The sequence below is a fragment of the Zalophus californianus genome, chromosome 4 (genome assembly GCF_009762305.2).
Source record: "Zalophus californianus isolate mZalCal1 chromosome 4, mZalCal1.pri.v2, whole genome shotgun sequence".
Classification (NCBI taxonomy): domain Eukaryota; kingdom Metazoa; phylum Chordata; class Mammalia; order Carnivora; family Otariidae; genus Zalophus; species Zalophus californianus.
The window spans coordinates 78550653-78577767 of record NC_045598.1 but is presented as its reverse complement, the minus strand read 5'-3'; the positions used below and the strand labels follow the sequence as shown (position 1 = coordinate 78577767).

At 38.6% G+C, this 27115-nt stretch overlaps 1 protein-coding gene across 1 annotated transcript in view; it reads right to left on the bottom strand.

Moving 5' to 3' along the window:
* FNBP1L (formin binding protein 1 like) overlaps window positions 1-26905 on the bottom strand; it is a 98210-nt gene extending 71305 nt beyond the window's left edge. The window contains exon 1 of the mRNA XM_027611929.2: window positions 26642-26905. Within this exon, the coding sequence (XP_027467730.1) occupies window positions 26642-26665 (24 nt within the window). The 5' untranslated portion in view covers window positions 26666-26905. The remainder of the gene's footprint in view (window positions 1-26641) is intronic.
* Between the last annotated feature and the right edge of the window lie 210 nt (window positions 26906-27115).

Below are 27115 nucleotides of genomic sequence, written 5' to 3'. Positions count from 1 at the left end.
CCTAGCCTCTTTCCCTTTCCCCCATTTCAGACTCTTAAATCTAAAATTGTGAGCACAATTTAAGTATAAAAACCTAATCACAGATCATATGTCTAGAAGGGATATCAAAGGTCAGCCTATTTACAGATGAGAAAACTGAAGCCGAGATTATGCTATTTGTCCAAGGGAATAGAGCTGAGTAACAGCTGAATTAAGGATACAGATGTCTTAGTTGTTCCTGTTTTCTTCCTTCAAATTAGTACACTTAGGGGGCACCTGGATGGCTCCGTTCATTGAGCGACTGATTCTTGATTTCAGCTGGTCATGATCTCAGATCACAGGATCAAGCCACATCAGCTCCGTGTAGGGCTCCTCACTCAGAGGATAATCTCCTTGAGAGTCTTTCTCTCCCTCTCCCTTTGCCCCCACCCCCACGCTCTCTCTAAAATAAATAAATCTTAAAAAAAAAATTAGTACACTTAAGTAAATGCTCAAAGACTATATTATTTAGAGAGCAAATGGGCTTCCTGGCCCTAATCTAATCTGAAGAATTACTTAGTTGTTGGTATATTCATGGGAATAACTCCAAAGAGTGACCTCATACTATTCTTAGCATATAATTATGGTTTAAGTCCTGAGATAATTTAGCTATATCTATATATGCTCTATTATATTTGGAAGAAGGAGAACTGGCCCACACTGAACTTTTATGGCTTATTTTCCTAAATAGTACTGGAAAATCTTAATCCGTAGAATCAAGAAATTATAATTGTTAATATTAAAGTAAATTTTTATATGGCACAAAAGTAGTGTACATTAACCTACTCAGAAGAGTCTCTAAGATCCAAAAGCAGGAATATTCAGAAAACATACATGACTTAGCTATTCTTTATTCTTTCTTGTATATAATGCAATTATATTGCTGGTAGGCACTGAATAAAAGGTAAACGGTCAAGTAAATGAATTCTCTTGCATGTTAACATAAAATAGGTACTATTAATACCACTTTAAATTTACATGGCCACCTTGCCCTTTTCATACTGATTCTATAGGATTCTTCAACCTCAAAAAAACTGGCTTATGAGCAGGTGGGGTAGTTAATACTAGCTTTCATTCCCATATACCATCACTGTGCATAGTACTCTGAGTGAATAATACATAACTTCAGACTTTTTAAAAAAAACTTCCTATTAAGATTGATTCTTTTTTACTCCTAAAACAGCACTGGAGTAAACCTTATACTGCACATGAAGATGTACTAACAAGTATTATATCTATGAGATAAATTTAAAGAGGGACTATTAAAATTCTTACCTAGACTTTTAATGTCTACAGCAAAATGACATCAACAGGAATGACTTGTACTTGTTAATGTAAATTACATCATATATTTAGAGTAACAATTAAAAGAGGGTTAGCAGCTAAGAAAAGTTGGAAATAAGGCAAACAAAAAACTTTCAGGTTAGCACTCTGTTTTTCTGGTAGATTTGTATTCAAATGGAATAGACTGAAATTTTACATACAAATACTTTCCCTTTTTTTTCTTTCAATTTATTTCTCTACTTCCAAAAAGGATTAAGGAAAATGACCAACAGTTATTCAGAATTAGACTGTTTATTCACAGGTGGCAAGGAAATACAATAAAGTGCTAAAAAGATATTATAAATGGACAGCAGTCTGCTACTTTTTGTTGTATTCCCAGCTCAGAGGTAAAATCTGTTTTGAACCTCAATTTCTCTTGAGTTTTACTATGCCTTCATTTAAGCACAGAATACAGTTACAGGCTTGTATGACTTACCAATTTTTTTGAGAACTGTTAACTGTTATTTTATCCCATAATTAATGGTCCATTAGTTTCCTGAATTTTCCTCTTAAAAATTCTTAATCATTTCAGCCATCAACACTGTCTTCCTTTCTGATGGTATTAAGACCAAATGACTATTGACAGGCTGGTAGTGCTAAAGATTGGGTCTAAAGTGTGCGGTCACTAAAATATTCAGAGAGTAGTATTCAGCAGATGACTCTGAGATTTTTAGCCAAAATCTCTTATATAGGCCTATTTAAACTGAGGCCTATCTAACTGCTTATATAGAAATTAAGAAGTCTGTTCTACAATATGGAGAGACACCTCAACAAAAGAGCGGAAGCTTCAGCTCCTTATTGGTTATGTACCTCTTCTACTGTAGCATTTATTTGGGAGTGATTCTATGGTAACACAGGTAAGATTATTAATAACAGGCACCGGAAGAAGTGATCATCAGGATTATGAATCTTTTTCCACAGTTCTACCTTAAACCACTGTTTGCTCTTGGAAGACTTGAAATACAGTCTGGAAACTTTATTACGTAGAAACTTGTTGAAGAGATTTAATAAGCTGCTTCTTTAAATTAGGAGGATTTAGGGGCACCTGGGTGGCTCAGTCAGTTGGACATCTGCCTTTGGCTCAGGTCATGATCCCAGGGTCCTGGGATTGGGCCCTATGTCGGGCTCCCTGCTCAGTGGAGAGCCTGCTTCTCCCTCTCCCTGCCGCTACCCCTCCTTGTGTGCTCTCTCTGTCAAATAAATAAATAAAATCTTTAAAAATAAATAAATAAATTAGGAGGATTTAGAATTAAAAGATCCTGAGAGACCCGACTTGTAGGGCCCCCAGGGTTCATGAGTGAGGATGTATAAAGATACTTGAAGGGATGTACACTCCAGTGCCCCCAAAGCATGGAGGAACTTTATGTGCATTATCTCATTTAACCCACAAACCTATGAAGTCAGTGGTATTATCCTTATTTTGTATAATAGAGAGGAATGGGTTCCCAGAAGTTGAGCTGTTTGTGAGTGGTACAAAGTTGGGAGTCTTTCCATTTGACACTGCAGAAAAGACAAAAGCATTAATGATTTGTATTTGTATTCAGACTCAGGCCGGTATGATGTGCGTGAGTATTATTGGTATTATGGCTAATAGAGGTTTACTCATTTATCCTTGCTAAATCGTTCCGAGTTCAGTAAAATCATAAACTGTGAAGAACTGCAGTACTTTAGGGAATGTGTGAAATAAAGAGATTTAGAAGAGTTAAAATTTTGATGTATGATTCAATGGCTGCCTTCTGGAAAGCAAACCTCAGTATGTGTCTGAATCATCAATTATCTTTCCTGTCAATGTGACTGTATGAACTAGAGAAAACTTGAGTCAAAATTAAACTTCCCATAAGAAGAAATATTATTTCTGGGATTTTTCAAAATTGCTATATAAATCTCAGCACTCCCCAGGAATTTCTGAATGGCTAAATTCTGTGTAATGTTTGTGTCCGCCTGACTTGGGAAGTTCATTCTCCTTCATAAAACTGCTAAAAGCTGAAAGATACAATATCCAAATCTTAGCATGGATTCGGGCCCTAAACCTAATACTGTAATTCTTGGTAACAGTCAACTCTATAAAAGTACTGACTCACTTTTCTATGAATATAGCTGATTGCATTTTTGCCGCTTTTAAATTTTTTAATTACTAAAAATTCATATATCTCACAGTCTAATGATCATCACTGTTATCAATAAAAAAATGTAAGGACCTATTCATATTAAGTTTTTTAACATGAGGTTCCCGCTGTAGAGACACTTCCAAGTTTCCAAGTTATAAAGCATGGGGAATAGTTCTGAGGCTATCTGGGGTTCAAAGCAGGAAGAGTGAACAGCCAAGGCAAACTGGGGGAAATGGCCCCTGGATAAACTGCCTGGGTTTGTTACCTGACCTGGCAGTTGAGTAGTCTAAGACATGGTGTTCCTGGACTTTTGAATTTCATGGACCACTACAATTTCAGATTAGATTTGGGAAATGACAAAAGACTGTCAACACTGTTTGTTTTGTGTCTTTACTTTAAAAAATAAAATCCATATTACTGCCTTCACTTACAATTTTATAAAAGAAATAATTTAATACAATCCCCCAAAAGAAAATATAATTTCAGAATAAGACAGTCCTTTAAATTAGTATTAGCCACTTATACTTTTAAAAAAATCACCATTATTTTTCTCCTTTTATGCAATTATTTGTGAAATGTTTATTGTGAGACCAGCATTTGAAAATCAACAGTCCAAAGCAAAGATTCCCAAACATGATCATTAGTTAAGAAGCACCTAGGGAGTTTTAAAAATAACGAATCCTAGGACTCAACCCCAGAACTACTGAATCAATCTCTGGAGTTAGGTACCCAGGAATTTTGATGTACAGCTTGATTTGGGAACATTGGTCCAAAATATATATAAATAAGTACAATTTTTTTAAGATTTAATTTTTACTCCACAAAACCAATATTGCACTATATGCTAAGTAAAATTTAAATTAAAAAAAAAAAGACTTTATCTTTAAGTAATCTCAACACCCAACTTGGGACTCAAACCTACAACCCCGAGATCAAGGGATGCATGCTCCACCAACTGAGCCAGCCAAGTGCTTCATAAACAAGTATAATTTAGGCAGTTCTTCATAACAGTTATGTCCAATCTGGTTGATGCAGGCAACAAAAGCTCCAGTAAGAAATCCTTTGGGAAGTCAGTGGAAGTGCTGCTTGGAATTCAGTTATGTTTATATGGCAGATGTACTAAGATGTACATGTAACTTACCTCAATGCGTCAGGTGTATTAAAAACAATAGTATGCCAGGAGCTAGAATGGTGGCAGAACTAGGAAAGGGTAGTAGGGCCATGGTTCTCCAGGGGGATTAAAACACTCAACGCAGGCAAAATAACCAAGAAGAAACTAAGGCAAAAATATAGGTTTTTCACTGGGACCACCATGGCATATACTTAGAGTTACCATCTCAGCAAATCCCAAATTTGGAAAATGTCATTTGTTTTAAGCCCTGTGATTTTAAGCTCCCTAAGGATTAACTAAGAAAGTGCTTGACACAGTGTTTATGCATAGGAAATGTTCAATACAGATGCACTGAGTAAAGTCAATTTTTACTTTAAAACATTTTTTTAAACTATTTTTCTTCCACACTTGGAAAAGGTTTTGCGATTCTGGGAAATATACACAATTTAAAACAAGATAGGGTAACAGGTTTAATATATCACACTCATGAGTTCAGAACAAGGACCTTTTCCTTATGGAAAAAAACACTCACAATAAAAGTAAGTAATACACAGATCTTTCTCAGTTATCAAGAGTTGTAGAAAAGAACAAAATTGTTTATAATTTTGTAAGACCCTAATAAGTGACTCTGCAACACAGTTAACATTAAGTTTTTATATCAGGTTTACTTTCCAAACATTTTTCTTCAACTGATATCTATATTAATGTGCATTTTTTTCAGTATATACCAGTTCATTTTGGGAGACCTGGCTGGCAGATGAAAGTTAAACCAAAATTGAACATTTGCCACCAGCAGTATGTGTAGGACACAGAATATCAGAGCAGTCTAGAATTCAGATCCTGAAGCCAGACCATCTGGATTTGAGTCCCCATCCCACCTCTTACTGGCTTTTGCACATTGTTCAAACTACGGAGTCTCTGTGTCTCATTTTCCTTATCTGTAAAGTAGGGAATAATAATAATACCTACCTCTTACAGTTTTTATTAAAAGTAAATGGGTATGTGTAAAACATGTATGGTAAGTGTTCAATATGTTGCTTTGACTAATTTGGAACAAGCACTGATTCTAGTTTTACAGACCTTTCTTCTTTTTTAATATTTATTTATTTATTTATGTATTTATTTGAGAGAGTACATAAGCCAGGGGGAGGAGCAGAGAGAAAGGGGAAGCGGACTGCCCGTTGAGCCCAGAGCCAGATGCAATGCAGGGCTCCATCTCACAACCCTGAGATCATGACCTGAGCCGAAATCAAGAGTAGGATGCTTAAACAACTGAGCCACCCAGGCACCCCACTTTTTGACTTCTTTTTAACTGAATAAGGATATTATTCTAATTCTCATGAAGTCATCACATACACAATGGTGTAACAATTAAGTTGTATCAAACACTCAATACATCAAAACTCCTGATCTCATTTTAAGCAAACTGATTTTTTTTTTAAAAAGGTGCCATGTGCTCCACCTTCAGGTCAATTTAAACATTCTACCAGATGAGATTAATAGTGGGCAAAGCAAGTTAACATGGCCCTGAACACCTGTAAGCGTTTTTACTGGATATGCCAAAATGCAAGTCCTCAATGGACTTGAGAATCTTTTGATTTTTAACTTTTTAAAGGAGCTATGTGTTGTCATCTATGGCATAAAGTTTTGAGGAGGAATGACTGTCCTTCCTTAGGATTAAATATAGATTACAGATTAGATCATTCAGTGATCTCTGTGACTAAATTTTTTAAAAAATTTACATATGCATATATAAATATATATGTAAAAATAGAATGCTTTCTTTACAGACTAGTATTTGAGTTTGTTAGTCAAATTTTTTAACTATAAGCAAACTGAGTTACATTTTTCTACTCTTATTTTTATTCTTGCTAATGTCAAGGTATAATACATAGACACTATAAAAATTAAATATAAAGACTACATAGAAACTTTATCTCTTAATAGTAAGTATCAGTTAATACTGAATGTTGACCCATTTTGTGGCTTTATACGAACATAGAAAAGATGCATTCACGGTCATTAAGAAAGACTACTGCTGTCATTATACATGCGTATGTATACGCAATTTCTTTTTTTTATAATTTGGATATTTTTCTTGTTTTTTTAATTTTTTTTAAAGATTTTATTTATTTATCTGTTAGAGAGAGAGAGCATAGGCAGGGGAGTGGCAGGCAGAGGGAGAAGCAGGCTCCCTGCTGAGCAAGGAGCCCAATGCGGAACTTGATCCCAGGACTCTGGGATAACTTGAGCAGAAGGCAGACAGTTAACCGACTGAGCCACCCAGGCGCCCCTGTATATGCAATTTCTTTGAAGAAATTCAGAGTTTTTTAAATTACAAAAACTAAATGGACAAATTAATTGCTTTAAGAAGCACTAGCAAATTTCTTTGAGAATAAGTTGTTTTCGTTTATTTCAGCTCAGTAAAAATCTATCAATGGCCTGCTATCATATTAAAGATATATTCATCCAGTTCACTTAAAATGATTTAAAGTTTACAAAACTTAAGCTTATATCCCACTTTTTCTGAAAATCTAAATTGTTATATACAGGTCAGATTTATGCCAGACTTGAAGGTAGATCAACAATCTTTATTAAACATTCAACAATCTACAGAGTGCATGGGTGGTTCAGTCTGTTAAGCATCGGACTCCTGATATTAGCTCAGGTCTTGATCTGAGTCGTGAGTTCAAGCCCCACAGTGGGCTCCATGCTGGGCACGGAGCGTACTTAAAAAAAAAAAAAGAAAGAAAAGAAAAAAAAGTTCAACAGTCTACAATATGGTCAATTTCGACCCCTCCCCACCCAGGGGACATTTGACAATGTCTGGAGATATTTTTGGATGTCTCAATGGTGAGAAGCAGGAGGGGGAAATGCTACTGGTATCCTGTGGGTAGAGGCCAAGGATGCTGTTAAACCTCTTAGGGTATACAGGACAGCTCCTACTCTGCCACAATAAAAAATTATCCAGCCCAAATGTCAATACAGCCAAGTTTGAGAAACCTAGTCTATGCTTCTTCTAGAAGATACGCTGGTAATCTTAAGATTGGAAACCCAGAAATTATATGAAAACTCGTAAAAGAACAGGAATGAATGCTCTAAAGTGACCTGGGTGCAAAGGACAGACACATGAGAGAAACAGGGTGTCCCCTTTATGAGCCCTCACAGGTTGAAAACACACATAAATGAGAAAAAGCCAAGAGAGTTTTAAATTAAACTTTAAAGAATGGAAAAATGGGGGTGATGAGATTCTGGGTCAGATGTTAAAGAGATGACAGCAGCCAAAACTTGGAATTGGAAATGTTCATTAAATAATGAAAACCAGTAGTAAGGCAGATGTGTTTATCTCCATGATAAACATTTTTAGTGCAAGGAAATAGAATCTGAGAATACAACAATTTCAAAATTGTAATATATCCAGAGATATACCATTTAATGTTTCTGCCTCAAGATAAAGGCAACAGGGCATGTTAAAAACAAGATAGCTCAAAATGGATTTGCTTATGCTAAGTCACACATAACCAAACTGAGACTTACAGTTTTGCCTTTCCCAGAAATGAAATCTTAAACTGGTCAATCAGGAATCACCTAATCAGCATAGTTAGATAATCCGCGTGATAGACCCCTGTCATCCCCTAAAGGAAAGTAACCTTGCAATAACCAATATGCTATTCTGACTAGTGTATAACTTCCTTGTTCCTGCTCCCTTCTGCCTATAAAAGTCTCATTTTGTACAGCTCCTCGGAGGTCCTTTCTATCTGCTAGACTGGATCCTGCCCGACTCATGAACTATTGAAAAAAAGCCAGTAAAATCTTTTAAATTTACTCAGTATTTGAACTGAACTCTTTGGATTCCCATTCTTCAATGTACTAAATGAATAATTTTAAAACAGCACTGTGGAGAAAGTCAGTTAGTTACTGCTGGAGAGAACCTAACTACTTACCTCTTTTCATAAGTCTTAGAGGTAAGCAAGCCAATGTAAAATAAGTACCCATTTCTGATAAAACATCAACGGTGAGAGGGTCAATGTTAAGTAGTCTCATTTGGTCTATCACAGTAATCATTCCCTTGCAGCAAGCATCCTCAGTTCCTTTGCCCTTCTCTTGCTTTGTTGTACTTCTGATAAAATCCAACCCTGGTTACATACAGTTGTCTAATTCCTCCATAGGCCTGTACTCAGTCAGCTGAACAGAGTTGGAGAAAAACAGCCATCCATATTACTTGGTCTCACTTTTAAATTTTTGACCACAAAACTCAGGAGGGCCCTCAGGGGTGACCTTTAATCCTACATTTTCCTGGTCTGTTCACTCTCCTACTCTTCACAATTTGCCACAATTTCCTCTTGCTCGTGAAACCTCCAATGCCATCTTTCCTCATTCTCAACTACTAATTTAGATTCTGTCTTCACTAGGAAAATTGAAGCCATCTATGATTACCTCATCTTCACATTATTAAACTCTCTGCCTGTGCTCTACCTTCTTCTCTGCTCTTTTGGTCCCTGCTCCTAAGATCAATTCCTTCATTTGTGCATGCACCCCATCCATTTCTTACTCAAGTACATTCTAAAACTGTACCCTCTTCCACATTATCAATTCCCCAATCCTCTAGATCTTTCCTATTCATCATAAACATACATCCCATTAATATCATCCATGTTAAAAAAAAAAAAAGACAAAAACCAAGAAAGTCGGTTACTCTATTTCCCTACCTAGTCCCACTTTATTTTTCCTTTCTTAGCAAATTCCTCCAAAGAGCTGTTTGTGTACTTGCTGTTTCTACTTCTCGCACCTCCCATTTACTTTTTTTCTCACCCCCAAATCCATCACTATGTATTTTCTACAAACACGGAAATTCTCCTACATGAAAATATAATCAAAATCAGAAAGTTAACAATGATGCAATACTGCCATCTAATTCTCAGACCTCATTCAAGTTTTGTCAATTGGTCCAACAATGTCCTTTAAAATAGGACCAAGTCTAGAATATGTGACAATACTGTCATGTTTCTTTAGTGTTCTTCAATCTGTAAGTTCCTTAGTCTTGTCTTTAATGACTTTGACACTTGTGAAGGTTTCAAGCCAGTTATTTTGTATAATGACCATCAATTTTGTTTGTTTGATCTTTCCCCATGATTCAGATTAAGCATCTTTCACAGGAAATGATGCAGTCTCCTCACTGCCTTCAGTCAGGTGGCACATGACTTCAATTAGTCCCATTACTGGTGATGCTAACTGACCACTTGATTTAGGTGATAACTACCAACCCTCTCCAGTGTAAAGTACTCTTTTTCCCTTTGTGATTAACTGTGAAACTATGAATTATCTTTTTCATCAAACTTTCAATTTATTCATTTATTTTTGCCAGTACTCATGGGTTCCCATTTTATTTCATAGATTATCATTCATAACATCATTTAGTTTGATTTTTTTTAAAGATTTTATTTATTTATTTATTTGACAGAGAGAAAGAGAGAGGGAACACAAGCAGGGGGAGTGGGAGAGGGAGAAGCAGGCTTCCCGCTGAGCAGAGAGCCCGATGTGGGGCTCAATCCCAGGACCCTGGGATCATGACCTGAGCCGAAGGCAGACGCTTAACGACTGAGCCACCCAGACGCCCCTATTTATTTTGATTTTTAAACTGTCCCATATTTGGCCAGTGGGAGCTCCTTTAAGCTGGGATCTGTTTGACATGTCCTCACCATACTTTGAGCACTTCCTTACCTGTAGAACAATGTAGTTCAGGCTCATCTTGTACTTTCCCTGCCCCAGCCCTGGAATTAGCTATTTCTCCAGGGAGCTCTGGTTGCTTTTAATGGAGAAAGATATTTCAGATTCTGATCAAGGAGGTTAGAGTAGAGCTTGGGAGTTTGTTTTCTTGTTACTGCCTTTAAATTCCCAAGATGATTCTAATGGTCACCAAGTTAGTTTTAAGGACTGCTAATTAACAATGTTTCTCAGCCAGGGGTAAGAGCCACAATCACCAGCAAAGTTTTATAAAACTCCAGATGGCTGACCAACCTACACCCCCACAACTTAATAAATCAGATCTCCAGGCCAATCTGGCCAAATAATCAAAAGCTGAGTGAAACTAGAGAGGAGCTGTTGTTGTTCAAGGGTATGAAATCCACAAAATAAACAATATCCTCTGGACAATCAGAAGTTGAATGCAGAAACAGATCCAACATTTTACCTAACCAAGAAACAATTAGGATAGAGGAAAAGAAAAAAGGAAAGGAAAAAAAAAAACATACCTAGGTACTCGACCTAGATAACATAGTCAAAATACTAAGAAAAACAAAAATGTGACTTCGGTTAATAACTAACGTCAAAGCTACAATAGAATAAGTAAAGTAAAAAGTAAATAAATACTACTGCAGCATTTGTTACCTTGCATCACTAAAAAAGAACACTGCCATTAGTCTTTTTAGAATAGATCTGAAGAACAGTTATCTTAGTTCCAGACATTAACCTAAATTCTGCAGTAAAATTCAAAATTCAAAGGGTCATGTATGAATTATACGAAGTTTTCATTATTTTTAAGTATCTCCTAGACCCCACCTTTCCTTGCCTTTTATAGCTGAAACTACTGAGATCGAACAACATGAAGTTTCTACTTGACAATGACAAGCGTTGCCATCATGGTCAGAGCTAAGGGGAGAAAGCCAAGTGGAGTGCCACTTAGCTGAAAAGCTTCTTAAACAAAAAAGAGAGCATAGCTAACATTTACACTTGGATTTTAAGTTTCTCAAATTAAATGCCAAAATCAAACATCTCTTAGTCTGAGTGGCTGACAAGTTCAACGAGAAACATCAAATATAAATATAGTATCTTCTTAGCTTTGCAATTAAGTTTCTTTTTTTCTCAATAGTATCACTGCCATCAATACTGGTTATTTATATTTCACTAATACATACTGCCACAGCAAATTAAGGTGAACATTAATAACTGAAGCCAAAAGACATTTCTCCAAAGATATGTAAATGCACATGAAAAGATGTTCAACATCATTTGTCAATAAAGTAAATGCAAATGAAAACCACAATGAGATATCACTTCATACCCACTATGATGGCTATAATCAAAAAGTCATATGATACCAAGTTTTGACAAGGATGTGAAGAAATCAGAATCCTCCTATTTCGCTGGTGGGAATGTAAAATGCAAAAACGGTTTGGGAATTCCTCAAACAGTTAAACACAGAGTTACCATATGACCCAGCAATTCCACTAAGTATATGCCCAAGAGAAATAAAAACTTATGTCCACACAAAAACTTATCCACAAATGTTCATGGCAGCATTATTTGTAACAGTCAAAAGCAGAAACAACCCAAATGTCCATAAACTGATAAATACGTTAATAAAATGTGGTATATGCATGCATACAATGGAATATTACTGAGTAATGAAAAAAGTGAATTTTTTAAAAGATTTTATTTATTTATTTATTTATTTATTTATTTGACAGAGAGACACAGCGAGAGAGGGAACACAAGCAGGAGGAGTGGGAGAGGGAGAAGCAGGCCTCCTGCCGAGCAGGGAGCCCAATGCGGGGCTCGATCCCAGGACCCTGGGATCATGACCTGAGCCAAAGGCAGACGCTTAACATCTGAGCCACCAAGGTGCCCGAAAAAAGTGAATTTTAATGATATACACTGTTAACATAGATAAGCCTTGAAAACGTTATGCTTATTGAAAAATTCCAGTTACAAATGACCACATATTGTATGATTCCATCTATATGAAATGTCCAGAATAAGCAAATGCTTAGCGAAAGAGAGTAGATTAGTGGTTTCCTAAAGGTCCTAAAGGTTTCCTAAAGGTCCCCTGAGTTTGGGGACGAGAGAGAAATAGTTACTCCTAATGGGTACTGGCTTTAAGGGTGATGAAAAGTCCAAAGAAAGATCAGTAGTCAGAGGTTAGAAAAGAGGAAGAATTAATAGGTGGTGCACAAAGGACTTTTAGAGCAGTGAAACTACTCTGTATGATCTCCGAATGGTGGCTATGTCATTATACATTTGCCTAAATCCATAGAATGTGCAATATCAAGAGTGAACCCTCATGTAAACTATGGATTTGGGTAATAATGATCTGTAAATGTAGGTCCATCAATTGTGGCAAATGTACCACTCTGGTGGAAGATGCACCAGAATGGGGAAAACTATGCATACCTGCGGGCAAGAGACATATGGGAAATCTCTATCTTATGCTCTATTTGGCTGCGAACCTAAAACTGCTAATTTAAAAAGAAGTCTACTAAAAAAAAAAAATCAGTAGTTGGGTAGGGAGGGATGAACAGGAAACAGCACATAGGGGATTTTTTTTTTTTTTTGGTGGAGGGGAGTAAAAATATACATAAGACAAAATTTACCATCTTAATCATTTTTTTAAAGATTTTATTTTATTATTTATTTGACAGAGAGAGACAAAGCGAGAGAGGGAACACAAGCAGGGGGAGTGGGAGAGGGAGAAGCAGGCTTCCCGCCGAGCAGGGAGCCCAATGCGGAACTCGAACCCAGGACCCCAGGATCATGACCTGAGCCAAAGGCAGACGCTTAACAAGACACCCCAGCGCCCCCCATTTTAATCATTTTTAACTGTACAATTCAGTGTTAAGTACATTCACCACCATCTATCAGAATTCTTTTCATCTTCAAAACTAAAATTATACCCATTAAACAGTAACTGCTCATACCCTCCTCCTCTCTGCCCCAGCAACCACCATTCTATGTTCTGTCTCTATGAATGTGACCTCATGTAAGTGGAATCATACAGTATTTTCTTTTTGTGGCTTGTTTCACTTACCGTAATGGCCTCAAGTTTCATCCATTTTTGCAGCAAAGGTCAGCATTTCCTTCTTTTTTAAAGCTTAATAACATTCCATTGTATCTACACACCATTTTCCTTATCCATTTATCTGTTGATCAATACCTGGACTGCTACCCTCTAGCTACTGTGAATAATGCTATAAATGTGGGTGTACAAATCTCTCTCAAGATCCTGGTTTCAGACCGCCTGACTCGCTCAGTAGGTAGAGCATGCAACTTGTGATCTCAGTGTCTTGAGTTCAAGCCCCACTTTGGATGTAGAACCTACTTTAAAATAAACAAAAAACCCTGCTTTCAATTTTTTTGGTATATACTCAGAAATAGAATTGCGGGATTATATGGTAATTCCATGGTTAATTTTTGAGGAACCACCATACTGTTTTTCACAGTAGCTGCACCATTTTACATTCCCACCTACATTGCACAGGGTTCTAAGTTCTTCGCATCCTTGCCAACACTTGTTTTTTTCTGTTGTTTTCACGGTAGCTATCCTAACGGGGGTGAGATAGGCCACAGGGGATTTTTAAGAGGTGAAACTATTATTTATATGATCTTGGAATGCTGGATACATAACATTATACCTTTGTCAAAGCCTACAGAATTCAAAGCACAAGGAACGAGCCTTAGTCTATTAGTCAGAGCCTTAGTCTATGCAATTTTTAATTTTATTTTTTCTTTTTGAGAGAGACTTTGAGCAGGGGAGGTACTGGTGGGGGCAAGGGGAGAGGGAGAGAGAATCTTAAGCAGGCTCCACGCCCAGCCTGGAGCCCCATATGGGGCTCAATCTCACGACCCTGAGATCATGACCTGAGCTGAAATCAAGAGGATAGCTTAACCAAGTGAGCAAGCCAGGTGCCCCTATTTATGCAATTTTTTAAAAAAATCATTGAGAAAGTCAGAGGATCCCAAGACAGAATGCAGACTGAAATTAAAAAAAAAAAATCTAACTGTATTATAAATGTATGAAACAAGTTCACTGAGGGGGCTGGGGGGAGTAAATGGTGCTGACCTAAGTAACTTTAATAATTAAGAGTCTGTAGAACTAGAGGGAAAAGGAACTGCATATAAGCACTGTACTCTAGTTGATAAAGTTGTTCCCCACAGGGCTACAGGTTAATAACTGTTATTGCTATACTACAGCTATACTGAAAAGGAACAATTAAGCAAATGGATGGCAGCCAAAGGGAGTTGTCTCAAGTGGGAATTTACAGAGAAGCAAGAAGAGGCTAGAAGGATACATATACAAATGGATTACTGTTGGAGACATCATTAAATGTTTAATATAGACACATATTATGACATATAGAATTATTTATAGATACAGTGCACCTACACATGTATTTCTTTGTTTTATCAGCTGAGAGAGACTAAAAGAATAAAACTGCAGTAGCAAGCACATCTACCACCTGTATTTTGGTATCTAATACCATTCTCCAGTAAAAGGAACCAGGGCTCTTTGGAGAAATGGCTGATTCTAGGACTGGGACAGAAAATATGTAAGATGAGCCTGGACCACCTTATAGCCCAAGGAAGTAAAGTTGTTCTTTAAAAAAATCCTTATTGGGGTGCCAGGGTGGCTCAGTTGGTTGAGCATCCGATTCCAGGACCCTGAGAAATCGAGCCTCATATCAGGTTCCCTGTCGGTGGGGAGTCTGCTTCCCCTATCTCCCTCTCCCTCTGTCCTTCCTCCTGCTCATGCACACTCTCTCTCTCTCAAATAAATAAATCTTTTTTTAAAAAAGTCCTTACTGATGGAGATGTGTTACAGGGGCACAGCAACCAACTGAAAGCGCTCCCAATGGCCAAAGCTGGAACAATCTGAGCAAAATAAATGAAGCAGCATTGGATTATATCCTTGAGTCCATACTGCTATAAATGAGTGAGTAAATTAATAAATGGGGGAGATAAATTTTCCATGCAGAATTCCAAATAAATTATGTAGCTACTCCAATCATAAAAAAAGGGAGCATAACCCCTTTCTCTTTAAGTGTGGGCTACAACAGTGACTTCCTTCCAGAGAGTACAGTATAGAAAAAGGGGAAAAAAATAACTTTACAGGGAAGAAATGTGACAAACACTACTTCAGCCAAGTGAGCAAAATCAGTATCAACAGTAATAAATCCTGTTGATAATATGTACCTTTGAAATGATGTGATGAAAATGGCACATGATCATCCTCTCCAAAATACGTAACCCCAGTCTGATCACAAATAAAAACATCAAACAAATTCCAGTAGAGCGGCACCCCGCAATATACCTGACCAATACTCCTCTAAATTCTCAAGGTCAAGAAAAAGTCTGAGAAAACAGCAGACAAGAAGTGCCTAAGGAGACATGACAATTAAATGTAACATGGAACAGAAAGGTATTAGGTAAAAACTAAGGAAATCTGAATAAACTTTGGATTTTAGTTAATAATAATATACTAATATTATTTGTAAGAAATGTACCATTCTGCTGTATCAATTTAAAGAAAGGAAAAAAAAAAAAAGAAAAGCGAGTGCCAGTAACTCCAGGCTGATGGCCTCTTACTTCCTGGAGTCAATTTTATAGCTTGGTATTATATCTACATGACTAAGAGACCTGGGTCATTACAGGAGATCTTTATTGTTTCCAACATCCAGGAAAACTTTCTCCTCACAAAATAAACTTCTGGACTTCTTTTTCAGTACCCCTTCCTCAGTCCCTGTAGTTCGGAACTTCCTTCACTCAGCCTGAGGTTAGGTAAACTTCAACAAGCCCTGACCATCAATTCTGACCATTATGCAAAACACCCATTTATTCTGGCAGGTGATGTCAACATGGCATGGTATGGCAAACAAAAGGTGGGGCTATAAATTCCAGGTGAGACACAAAAGCCCTTTACCATCAAGCTCTTAAATGATGGTGGGGCATGTTAGACTCTGAAAGACCTCAACTCTAAAATATCTGCTTCCTCACTTGTATTACTGCCTTTTCTTAACCCTCTTGCTATTATTCAAATATCCATAAATAAATAAATAGGCATGTGTCTGCCTCTACAAAGCAATCATTAATTCCCTGGGGACAGACACCATAAATTCTCTATTTTGAGGTACCTTATACTTATTCCCCTTCTTCCTAATAAAACCCTACTCTTGTTCAGGTGGCAATGTGCCCAGCTTTGGACAATGAGACCTAAGGGGAAGTTTGTTGTAGAAACACTGGGAAAGCTTTTGCCTTCCTGACAAAGAGGCAGACATATTTGATGTTGTTACTCTCTTTTTCTTTCCTTTTTTTTTTTCTTTTTTTGGCCTTAAATACAGACAAGATTGTTGGAGCTGGAACTTGCAACTGAGGGAACGTCCGAAACAGTCCTGCTAATTTCTAAACCCAAGCCAGTGACTGCCTACCCAATACCTTGTTATATAAGACAAATAAACTATTTGTTTAAGCACCTGTTAAAAAAAAAATACCAAGTTGTAGCCCCCAACAGCATAAACAGCAGTGATTAAGTGTGACTTCAAAACACTACAGTATACACTTTCTGAGCTTTCACAACAGGATTGGAAAGGAGGTAGAAGATGTGAACAATCCCAGGGGGAACTATTAAGCAAAAACCCTTAAAGGGATCAGAAACTTCAAATGGCCCAAACCCTAAACTTACAGGTAGGGCATATCAGAACTCAGTATGCCCTAATCTTTTTTCTTTTTTTGAAGATTTTATTTATTTGACAGAGAAAGACACAGCGAGAGAGGGAACACAAGCAGGGGGAGTGGGAGAGGGAGAAGCAGGCTTCCTGCCGAGCAGGGAGCCCGATGCGGGGCTCGATCCCAGGACCCCGGCCGAAGGCAGGGGCTTAACGACCGAGCCACCCAGGAGCCCCTCAGTATGCCCTAATCTTAACAGACATCTTTCCAGGATCCTGGGGTCACAAAATATTTAAGTAAAGTCTCTAACATAAAAACAAGAACCAAAACTAGCAAAAAGGGAAACAAAGCAACTTAGAGGCTACAAATATTATGCAAGGGTAAGAAAACTAAACACAATAAAACAAAAAACCTATTTTTGGTATACACAAAACCTAAGAGAAGATAAGTGGAGGATGCTGTGTTAAAAGTACATTCAGAAAACTGAGTGTCTCAGTCGGTTAAGCGTCTGACTCTTGCTTCAATTCAACTCTTGATCTCAGGGTCATGAGTTCAAGCCCCACACTGGGATCCACACTGGGCACGGAAACTACTTTAAAAAAGAAAAAAAAGCGGGGGGGGGGGCAGCTGGGTGGCTCAGTCATGATCCCTGCTCAGTGGAAAGCCTGCTTCTTCCTCTCCCACTCCCCCTGCTTGTGTTCCCTCTCTCACTGTGTCTCTGTCATATAAATAAAAAATCTTTTAAAAAGTACACTGAGAAAACAAAAAACAGCTCTTAGAAATTAAAAATACAATAACAAAATAATTAAAAACTCAACGTAACAATTTTCAGTTTCCAGTAGTAGCAAGCTAGGTTTTTGGGATCACCTATCACTATTCTACTAGATAAAAACTTTAAAATATGGATAAAACATATTTAAAAATGTAAAGCATCAAAGACAAGTCAAGATAACAAGGAATTACAAAGTCACAAACAAAAAATGAGAACCCAAAATGGGAAGAAAAAAAAAAAAAGCATATTAAGCTACTTTTGCCCTGAGGCTGTTTGCCAATCCTGAAAAACAGGATCTTTGTTTTGATAACATAGCACAAGATTTGGGGACAGAAATCAAAACCCAACAACCACACAAAGGAATTTCAAGCCCTGAACTTGGTTTAAGGTGGTCCCAGACTAGGAGTGACCCCAGGCACACAGAAGAAAATACAAATCCTATACATAACATGGAATACCACAAAGTAACCATAAAGGATGATTCTCACATAAAACATGTTAAATGAAAGAAGACAGACGAAAAAGAATATATAATGCATGATAATATTCATGTGAAGTTTAAAAAACCTACAAAATAATCAAAGGCAATACAAGTCAGAATAGTGGTTACTTTTGGACAGATATATACTGGGAATGGTATGAAGGAAACTGGAAACATCTGTATCTTCATCTTAGTGGGAATTACAGAAATGTGTTCATTATTTTTAAAAAAATCTTAATGTTGTACATGGAAAATCTGTACACTTTAATGTATGAATGTTTTATCTTAATGAAACTAAAAAAATGAAGGTAAACAAAGTTAACAAATGTTGATTCAAAAAGTTAACAAATGTTGATTATATTCAGCCTTGGCAAACAGTAAAAGATGTTATTTAGTTCGTGATCTAAGTCTGGAAAATTGACTCAAAAGTTATAGTTTGTATTTATTCAAAAGCTATTTACCATAGCTGTTTCAATAATTTTGACTTTTATAATTTCTAATGGAAAAAAAATCTCAACTAACCACCACTAACATTTGTCAAAAATATCTCAGATCAACACTTGTACTCACTAAAAACCAATCTTTTATGTTTTCCCAATTCATTAAGTCTCAGACAACTTACATGAGAATGTTAACTGTTCTCATTTTTAGAATCCAAAGGTTTGGGGTGCCTGGGTGGCTCAATCAGTTAAGTGCCTGCCTTCGGCTCAGGTCATGATCCCAGGGTCCCGGGATGGAGCCCCACATCGGGGCTCCCTACTCAGCAGGGAGTTTGCTTCTCCCTCTGCCTCTCACTCGTGCTCACTCTCTCCTGCTCTTTCTCTCCAATAATAAAAAAAATCTTTAGAATCCAAACGGTCATAAGATATGCCATCACTAAAAAATAATCATTTGTACTCAATCAAGGAAATGAGAATTCCAGACCTAAAAGAAAAAAATTTCATATGAATAGGCACAATCAGTTATATTTCCAGATTATAAAAAGGATCCCTAAAGGGGCACCTGGCTGGCTTAGTTGGTAGAGCATCCACTCTTGATCTTGGAGTCATGAGTTCAAGTCCCATAGTGGATGTGGAATCTACTTAAAAACAAAGGATCCCTAAAGTTAAAGATAAAAGAAATATACATGCTGGGGAAAAAAGCCTAAATACCCTTAGTATTCAAAACATAATCTGATGATAGAGTTATAGCAATTCATTGACTTCCTCATTCAACAAATAATTCAGTGCCTATTATATGCCCATTCCTTCTGAACAAATTAGGGATACAGCAGGAACAAAACAGATGACTTTCACTCTGGAAACAACAAAATAATGGTGTGGGAAAACAGGAAAATCTGACTCTATTATAAACATTTATATTTTTTCAAACTACAAGAAATATATAATACTAATACTTCACATATTTCATGAAGCATTGTGAAAGTCTGATGATTAGTTTTCCATCAAGAACTTAAGGAAAAATTGCTCCTAAGCCCCAAATATTAATAACTAATTTGGATTCAATAGGGACATCTTACAAAAACTTTTATTCTTATTCTAGATTTCTTTCTCTTGGGCTCTACCCAAATTCTAAATGCTAAATCCCACATTACAAAAAGCAGTCAGACACCATCTTACAATGCCTTACAGCAGCTCCCTAAGGTGTAAGAGGTGGTTTTAAAAGAACTAGTCAATGAAAATCCTGTAAAAGTAATCACAGAATACAACTTATTACAAGAAAAAAAGGAAAATGCTTAAAAGCACAGGTGACAATATTAAAATTAACTGTATCAACACAGATTATTTTTAAGCACAATTTGCAATTTTAAAGCATCTATCATTCTGTCGACAATTAAAGGTGATAACTCAAAATATTCCAAAATATTTTTGTTATATGAGAAAATTAGTGCATGAGTCAGCTCGTGAAGCTATTAATTAGAGCAAAACTGGGAGGATCAAAACTTACTACATTTCCCAATGAACACCTCTCAGCCTCAGAAAAAGCACTGGAACTAAACTGATATACAAGTAAAAAATATTAAACTCATAGATAAGGGAGAGAAGGTAAAACAGTATAAACAAACTGCAGAAGTAACAATACAGCTGATATCGGGACAAATAACACATTGTTAAAAGAACGAACACCCTTCAAATATTCTTGCAGAGGTGATAAAAATCAATAAACTTTCATCTTTTAAAACCCAGGGGGATTCTTCCTCCTGCCACTAAAGCATTCAGAAGGAAGAAATAATCCCTTCTACTAACACAAACTACAACTTCCTTCTGTGGATTTTTAAATGGTCTAAAAATCGACTTTATTATATGCTAATAAATAAATAATACGTGTGTGTGTGTGTGTGTGTGTGTGTGTGTGTGTTCACGAATGTAAATCAAGGGGCGCCTGGGTGGCTCAGTCAGTTAAGCAGTCTGTCTTCAGCTCAGGTCATGATCTCAGGGTCCTGGGATCCAGCCCCGCATCAGGCTCCCTGCTCAGCGGGAAGCCTTTTTCTCCCTCTCCCACTCCCCTGCTTGTGTTCTCTCGCTGTGTCTCTTTAAAATAAATAAATAAAATCTTTAAAAAAAATGTAAATCAAGCATTCAGCCAAATCAACCTCTTAGCCTGGTCCCAATCTACCCTGCATCACTACTTTCAGCCATCCCATACTCAAAATTCAAGCCAAACCTAACCACTACACACTCAGGTCAATCCAGCAAACAGTTACTAAAGATCTGAGTAGCATCAGGCTCTATGCCAGGGGGTGTGCTGACACGGGAAAATACAGCAATGAATCAGACAATGATTAAGCAATGAATAAGACATGACCTCTGCCCTCTAGGAACTTAGGCACCTATATGCAAAATCTTCCTTATTTCAAAGCCCGTGCCAAGTATCTTTATGTTATATCTGATTTACATAGCCTGGACTAATACATGGAACAGCTTTTGTTTCCTATACAACAAAACCTTTACATAATCTTTTCCCACTAGTTTTTAATACGCTGTAGGTAGGACTATGTTCCCAAAACAGAATTTTTCTTTTTTGCTTGAGCTAAAAATGTTTAAGGACTGAAGACTAATAAATAAGATAGCACCTACAAGTGCCATAATTATAAATCATTACTATTTTCTGATTTTCTGCCTGCAAATAGGGGCTCATGGATAGGAAAAAGTAGGTAAAAAAAATTTTTTTAAGGATTTTACTCATTTATTTGAGAGAGAGAGCACGAGCGGGGGGAGGAGCAGAGGGAGAGAGAAGCAGACTCCCCGCTGAGCAAGGAGTCCCATGTATCCTGTTCCCAGGACCACAACCTGAGCCAAGGCAGACGCTCAACTGACTGAGCTACCCAGGCTCTCCCGTAAAATAGGTTTTTAAGTGTCCAGCCCAACTCACAATTATAGACTGGGGGAAGGAGAAATAGCTTAAGTGTTCCAAAATAAAGGCAGGGAAGGGGAGTGGAACTGAGTGGTTTAAGCAAGCAGCAAATGGCAGAGGAGAGATATTGGTTAGAGGCCATTCTCCAGCTTTCACCTTAATACAGTCAGGATAGAATGGTGGCATAAATAGGTGTCTTGATTAACTCTCAGCCTCCTTAACTAAGAACAATAGCTGTAATACAATATTGAACACAACAATTCCTATCAACAAAATGGAACATAAGATACAAATATTTATACCATGACCATTTTCCAAAGGTTTGAATGTACAAAAGAAATAACTGTAACATAAGGTGGTAGTCCCATAAGAAACATGTTATCCAGAATGTGTACTCTGGAAAAAAGGGGGGTTCAGAGGAACTGGTCAGCTGAAGACATTCTGGACAGCGAGACCAACACAGAGGAGTATTTTGGAGCTAGGAAAGAATTATCACCTCAAAATGACTCTAAGTTTCCTCATAGCAGGACCATATTATAAACTTTCATAAATTTCACCATACATTCACAGTGCTTCCCCATAACAGACACTCAATAATTACTTTATTGTTTAAACTAAATTCCTACAGCAATTTCATGGCCTTTGAAAAAAGCAATACCATTAACTTTAATTAACAAGGAGTCTTCATTGTCAACCTCCTCTACACGGGTGCACAGATTTTCTAAAAAATGTGAAGTAATACTCAAGTCAATATTACAGAGATAGTCTAACCACTATGGACTACAATGGAACTACACTGCTATCTTCTAGACAATGTATTAATGTGGTCTAAGATTTATTTCATCAGCTATTTTTACAGTCACATCACAGAGCTGTAAGTCAGGTAAAGTCACAAGAACTACCTGTAGGTCAGTTTTCCCCCAACTGTAAAAGTTTTTAACCCAAACACTAAACCTTAACTTCATAATCTTGGTTTCAACTTAGACATTCTTGAACTGTTATCTAGACCACTTAATCTATCATCACCTACAAAGGCCTTCAGAACCATAAAGACTTCCTCCAGGATGCATTTTTTAATCAGTAATCAATATTCTAGGTAATGAACTATGAATTCAATTGGGCAAAACATGCGTGATCAGCTACAGGCATTGTTTTAGTCAGTGAAAACAAAGAGATTAATCCAGTTCTATACTCCCAAGACTCAAAAGTCTAGTACACTTACAGCAAAGATATTAAATAAATGCTATAAGGACAAAGATAAAGAAGCATTAAGGGTTAAGACTGGGGGTATCCACTGAGTCAAGAGCATGAGCGGGATGCCCAGGTGACTCCGTCAGTTGAGCATCTACCTTCAGCTCAAGTCATGAGACTAGAGTCCCCGGATCGAACCCTGAGTAGGGCTCCCCACTCAGCTGGGAGTCCGCTTTTCTCTCTACCCCTCTCCCTGCTTGTACTCTTTCTCTCTCTCTCAAACAAATAAATAAAATCTTAAAAAGAAAAAAGGGCACGGGCTTTGTCAAATGCACTTAACTAATAATTTAATGAAAATAACAATGGCTTTTAAATTATACACTCTTAAAACTAAGGGCCAAAAATCACATAGACCAGGAAACTAAGGCATAAAAAAGGTTTATAAGGGGGCACCTGGGTGGCTCAGTCGTTAAGCTTCTGCCTTTGGCTCAGGTCATGATCCCAGAGTCCTGGGATCAAGCCCCCATCGGGCTCCCTGCTCGGCAGGAAGCCTGCTTCTCCCTCTCCCACTCCCCCTGCTTGTGTTCCCTCTCTCACTGTGTCTCTCTCTGTCAAATAAATAAATAAAATCTTTTAAAAATAAAAAAACTTTTAAATAAATAAATAAAATAGGTTTATAAGACCCAATAAATTAAGTCAGATATTGGAAGCTACCTTCTAACTTCCAGAAGAGTCACCTCATTTCCCTTGGGGAGCAAATTTCTGAATAAATCATGATATGAATATAACGTGCTCAGCCATTTTTTTTTCATATCTATATACACGTTCATAATCCATATACAGATTTTTTTTTCTGGCAAAATTTGGCGCCTCAAAACACCAAAAAAGTAGCTCCTAATAAATAAAACTTATTGACTAAACACATAACTTCTCCAACTCTAATTTACTTCCTTGTAAAAAGAGCTAATTACAAAATCTGATTTGTGAAATCATTGATTTATACTTGGACTCTTTTTGATCCAACCATTCTTCCTGTGGTAATAAAAAAATCAACACAATAAACAACACTTAAGATGCTATCTTATAATTATGTTGCAGCCTGAAGAAATGAAGACAGTGTCATCTCTGTTTGATACTACCCAGAACACAGAACCAAATCTCTAGCATATATTCAATGCTTACTTAAATGCTCATTTGGAACACCTGAAATACCTTGAAGCACAGCTCAAATCTAGTACCAGTTAATTCATATCCCCTCACAACCACACACAACAAAGTCTGACATAACCTACTTAGCCTATCACTATTAATTCTGTCCCCCAGAGTCAGTACTAAAGTGGTTCTCTATTTTATTAGTTTATTTTCAAATTTAACATAAGACTTAAGAAGCATTAAAATAGCAATGAAACTCCAAAGAATATAAGGAAAAAACTTAAGCTTCAGTGCATAACTGCATTCATCATATTTTTTAAAAACATGTTCCAATAATTAAACCTTTGAGATAGTAATGTGATCCTAAACATGAAATAACAGAACTGGTTTCTAAACTCAGAATTTCAAGAGAATTCTCCCAACCTCAAATTCCTCAATGACAAGAGCACAGTATAGGTGTTTGTTACAATCCACTGGAAGCACAATATCCTTATTCAAAACAGAACAGTAAAAACAGGAAGTCCAATCAAATTTTTCTAAGGTCTCTTCTGGTCCTAACAATAGCCCTCTACACCAACTTCTACTTATCTAAGGTTTAAACATCCAGATGATACTGGTTGATTCTCTATCATTTAGTTTCTAATAAATCTCTCCCTCAAATCCTAAAACCACTAAAAAGTTTGAAATATGGTGCATTAAATTTTAAGAGGAAACTTAATTTAAAATCTTTTTTTCATAATTTCCAAAAGGCTACAAAACAATTTTTAGTTAACAGAAATTCCCATCTCTTCTACAGTTTACCTTTCCAAACTGCTGAGAAACTATTCAAATGCTGAAAGTAACTAACCAAATTATGGGAGACAATGTGGGATTGCTAATCACTTCTGAATGCATTATATTCTTAAATTATAACTTAAAAAAACTTTTAAAAATCGCATTTTAATCTTCACTAAAATACTGTTTCTCCTTAAAACTGTTTTTCTGCAGTATGAAAGTGCTTTTTAAATCTAAAAGTTAAATCTAAATATTACTCTATTCTTCCTATGTGTACTGTAAGAAAATATTCTGAGTACATTTTTGCTTCCTCTGAAACGTGAATCATTTAAGTGTATAAAAATAAAAATATTTTCTAATTATAAAAATGGAAAAACCATATCCATCTACCTTAATTGACGACGCACTATAATCAATTATAAAAATGCACAAAATCAAAGGGAAAAGACCAATAACGCCTGAGAATCTAAAGGGTTAAGTTTTATATAATTCATTTACTACATAATCCCCTCTAATATAAGAACAATTAATGCTATCTAAGAAACGAATGTCTGAGGTATTTTCTCTTGGGTGGTGTGTTTACAGACTGGGCAAACTTGTCCTGAATGTTGCAGGAGATTCCTGGGCTGGGCTAAGTGTTCTCCTAGATGAACTCTAAAGTCTCTTTCAGTTCTAAGATTCCCAATCTGTGGTTAAGAGGTGAAAAATAACCAAAGAAAACATTTTGCCCTTCAATTAACTAATCTACCTTCATTCGCAACCTACATGCTCCTACCGAGACAAAAAAGTTCTTTCTCCCCTTTCTCTGCAGTGGTTTCACAAGACCCTCGTTAACAAAAGGCACGGAAAATGTGCACAGGTGGGATAAAAAGGGGAGTGGCTGAAGCCAGGCAGCTCTCGGGACAGCGCCCCCACGCCCCGGGTCCCTCGGCTGCACCTGAGAAATCACTACCCTCCACACCTCCACCCTTGTGAAGCCGCGTCGCGAGCAAATTCTCCGACCTATTTCAGTCCACCCGCACCTTGGCCAGACACTGGGCATTGTCTCAAACCTTCAGCGCCCAAGAAAGGCAAGGAGGAAAGAAAGAAAACAGGGAGAACGAGTGGGAATAAAGAACAGCGGAAGGGGAAGTAAAGCAATCGGAAAGCCCTACGCTCCTTTCGGCAAAATTGGCTTCCCCGTCGATCCATCAATTTAATTCAGATTCCAAAAGCCAACCCCCCTCCCCCCCAGCCCAAGGTAGCAGCCGGGGATAGCCCAGCCGGAGTCCCCGCAGCCACGCGCGGGTTCAGGGCACACAGACTGGGAGAGGGAAATGGGTTTGTGGGCTGGGCCTGGCTGGCCGGAGGCCGGGCTCGGAACAAAGCCGCCCGGCTCCCCCTACCTGGGGCGAGGGCGGTGGGAGGCGCCTCGAGGCTCCCCGCGCCGTCCTGGCCCGGCGACGCCCTCGCCCCGGGGACCCTCGCCCGGGCTGGGGGCCACAGCGGGGCCCCCTCCCCGCCCGCGAACAGCGCCCCTTCGGGACAATGGACCCCCTCCCCCGCCTCCAGGCGAAGAGATACAAAGGGAGAGGAGGGCGGCCCGGCAACGAGCCAGGCGTCCGGAAAGTGAAGACGAAGGAGAGACAGGGAAAGGGAGAGGATGGCGGCGGACGCGCGAGCCCCAGGGGCCGCTCCTCCCCGCCGTCCAAGGCGCTGCCCTCAGCCCCGCCGCGGCGGCAGAGGCGGGAGCGCAGACCAGCAGCCCACTCAACCCCGGCCGAGAGGGATGAGAGGTCTGCACACAAAGAAGAGTGGAACCCCCGCCCTCCGCTAGCGCCAGGGGCGGGGATGACCCAAAGCACTCTGGCCGCCGACGGTCAGCGGCGCCTGCCCGGCTCGCGGGCCGGAGTCCGCGCGGGGCGCCCCTCACTCGGACTCACCCACAGCTCTGTGCCCCAGCTCATGGCGGAACTTGAGGCGACTCGGGGCGTCTGGCCGCTCCGCTGTCCGTCCGTCTGTCTGATCTGCCCTTAGTCTGTCCGACCTCCCACTGGCTGACCGACGGGCTCGCAGCTCCGCCGCTCTGCCTCCGAAGGTGCCGCCACCGCCGGGCTCCCCAGTGAGTGAGAAAGACGCGACTGGAGAAGCCGCCGCCGACGCCGCGTCCCCGCCTCCCCGAGCCGGCAGGGAGGGGACCCCGGCCGAGGGGAGGCGGGACGCGGAGAGGGGAGGGGGCGGGGCGCGGTGCACCCTGGGATCGCGGCGGACCCGCGCTCGCTGGGCCTCCGCGGGCGAGTCCCCTCGCGGAAGGGTCTCCCACCCCGCTGGTCCACCCGCTAGGTCTCTTCCCCCTTGCGGGTTGGGGCTCGGACAATCCCACCGCCGCCGCCACTCGCATCTCCGTGTCCAAGGTG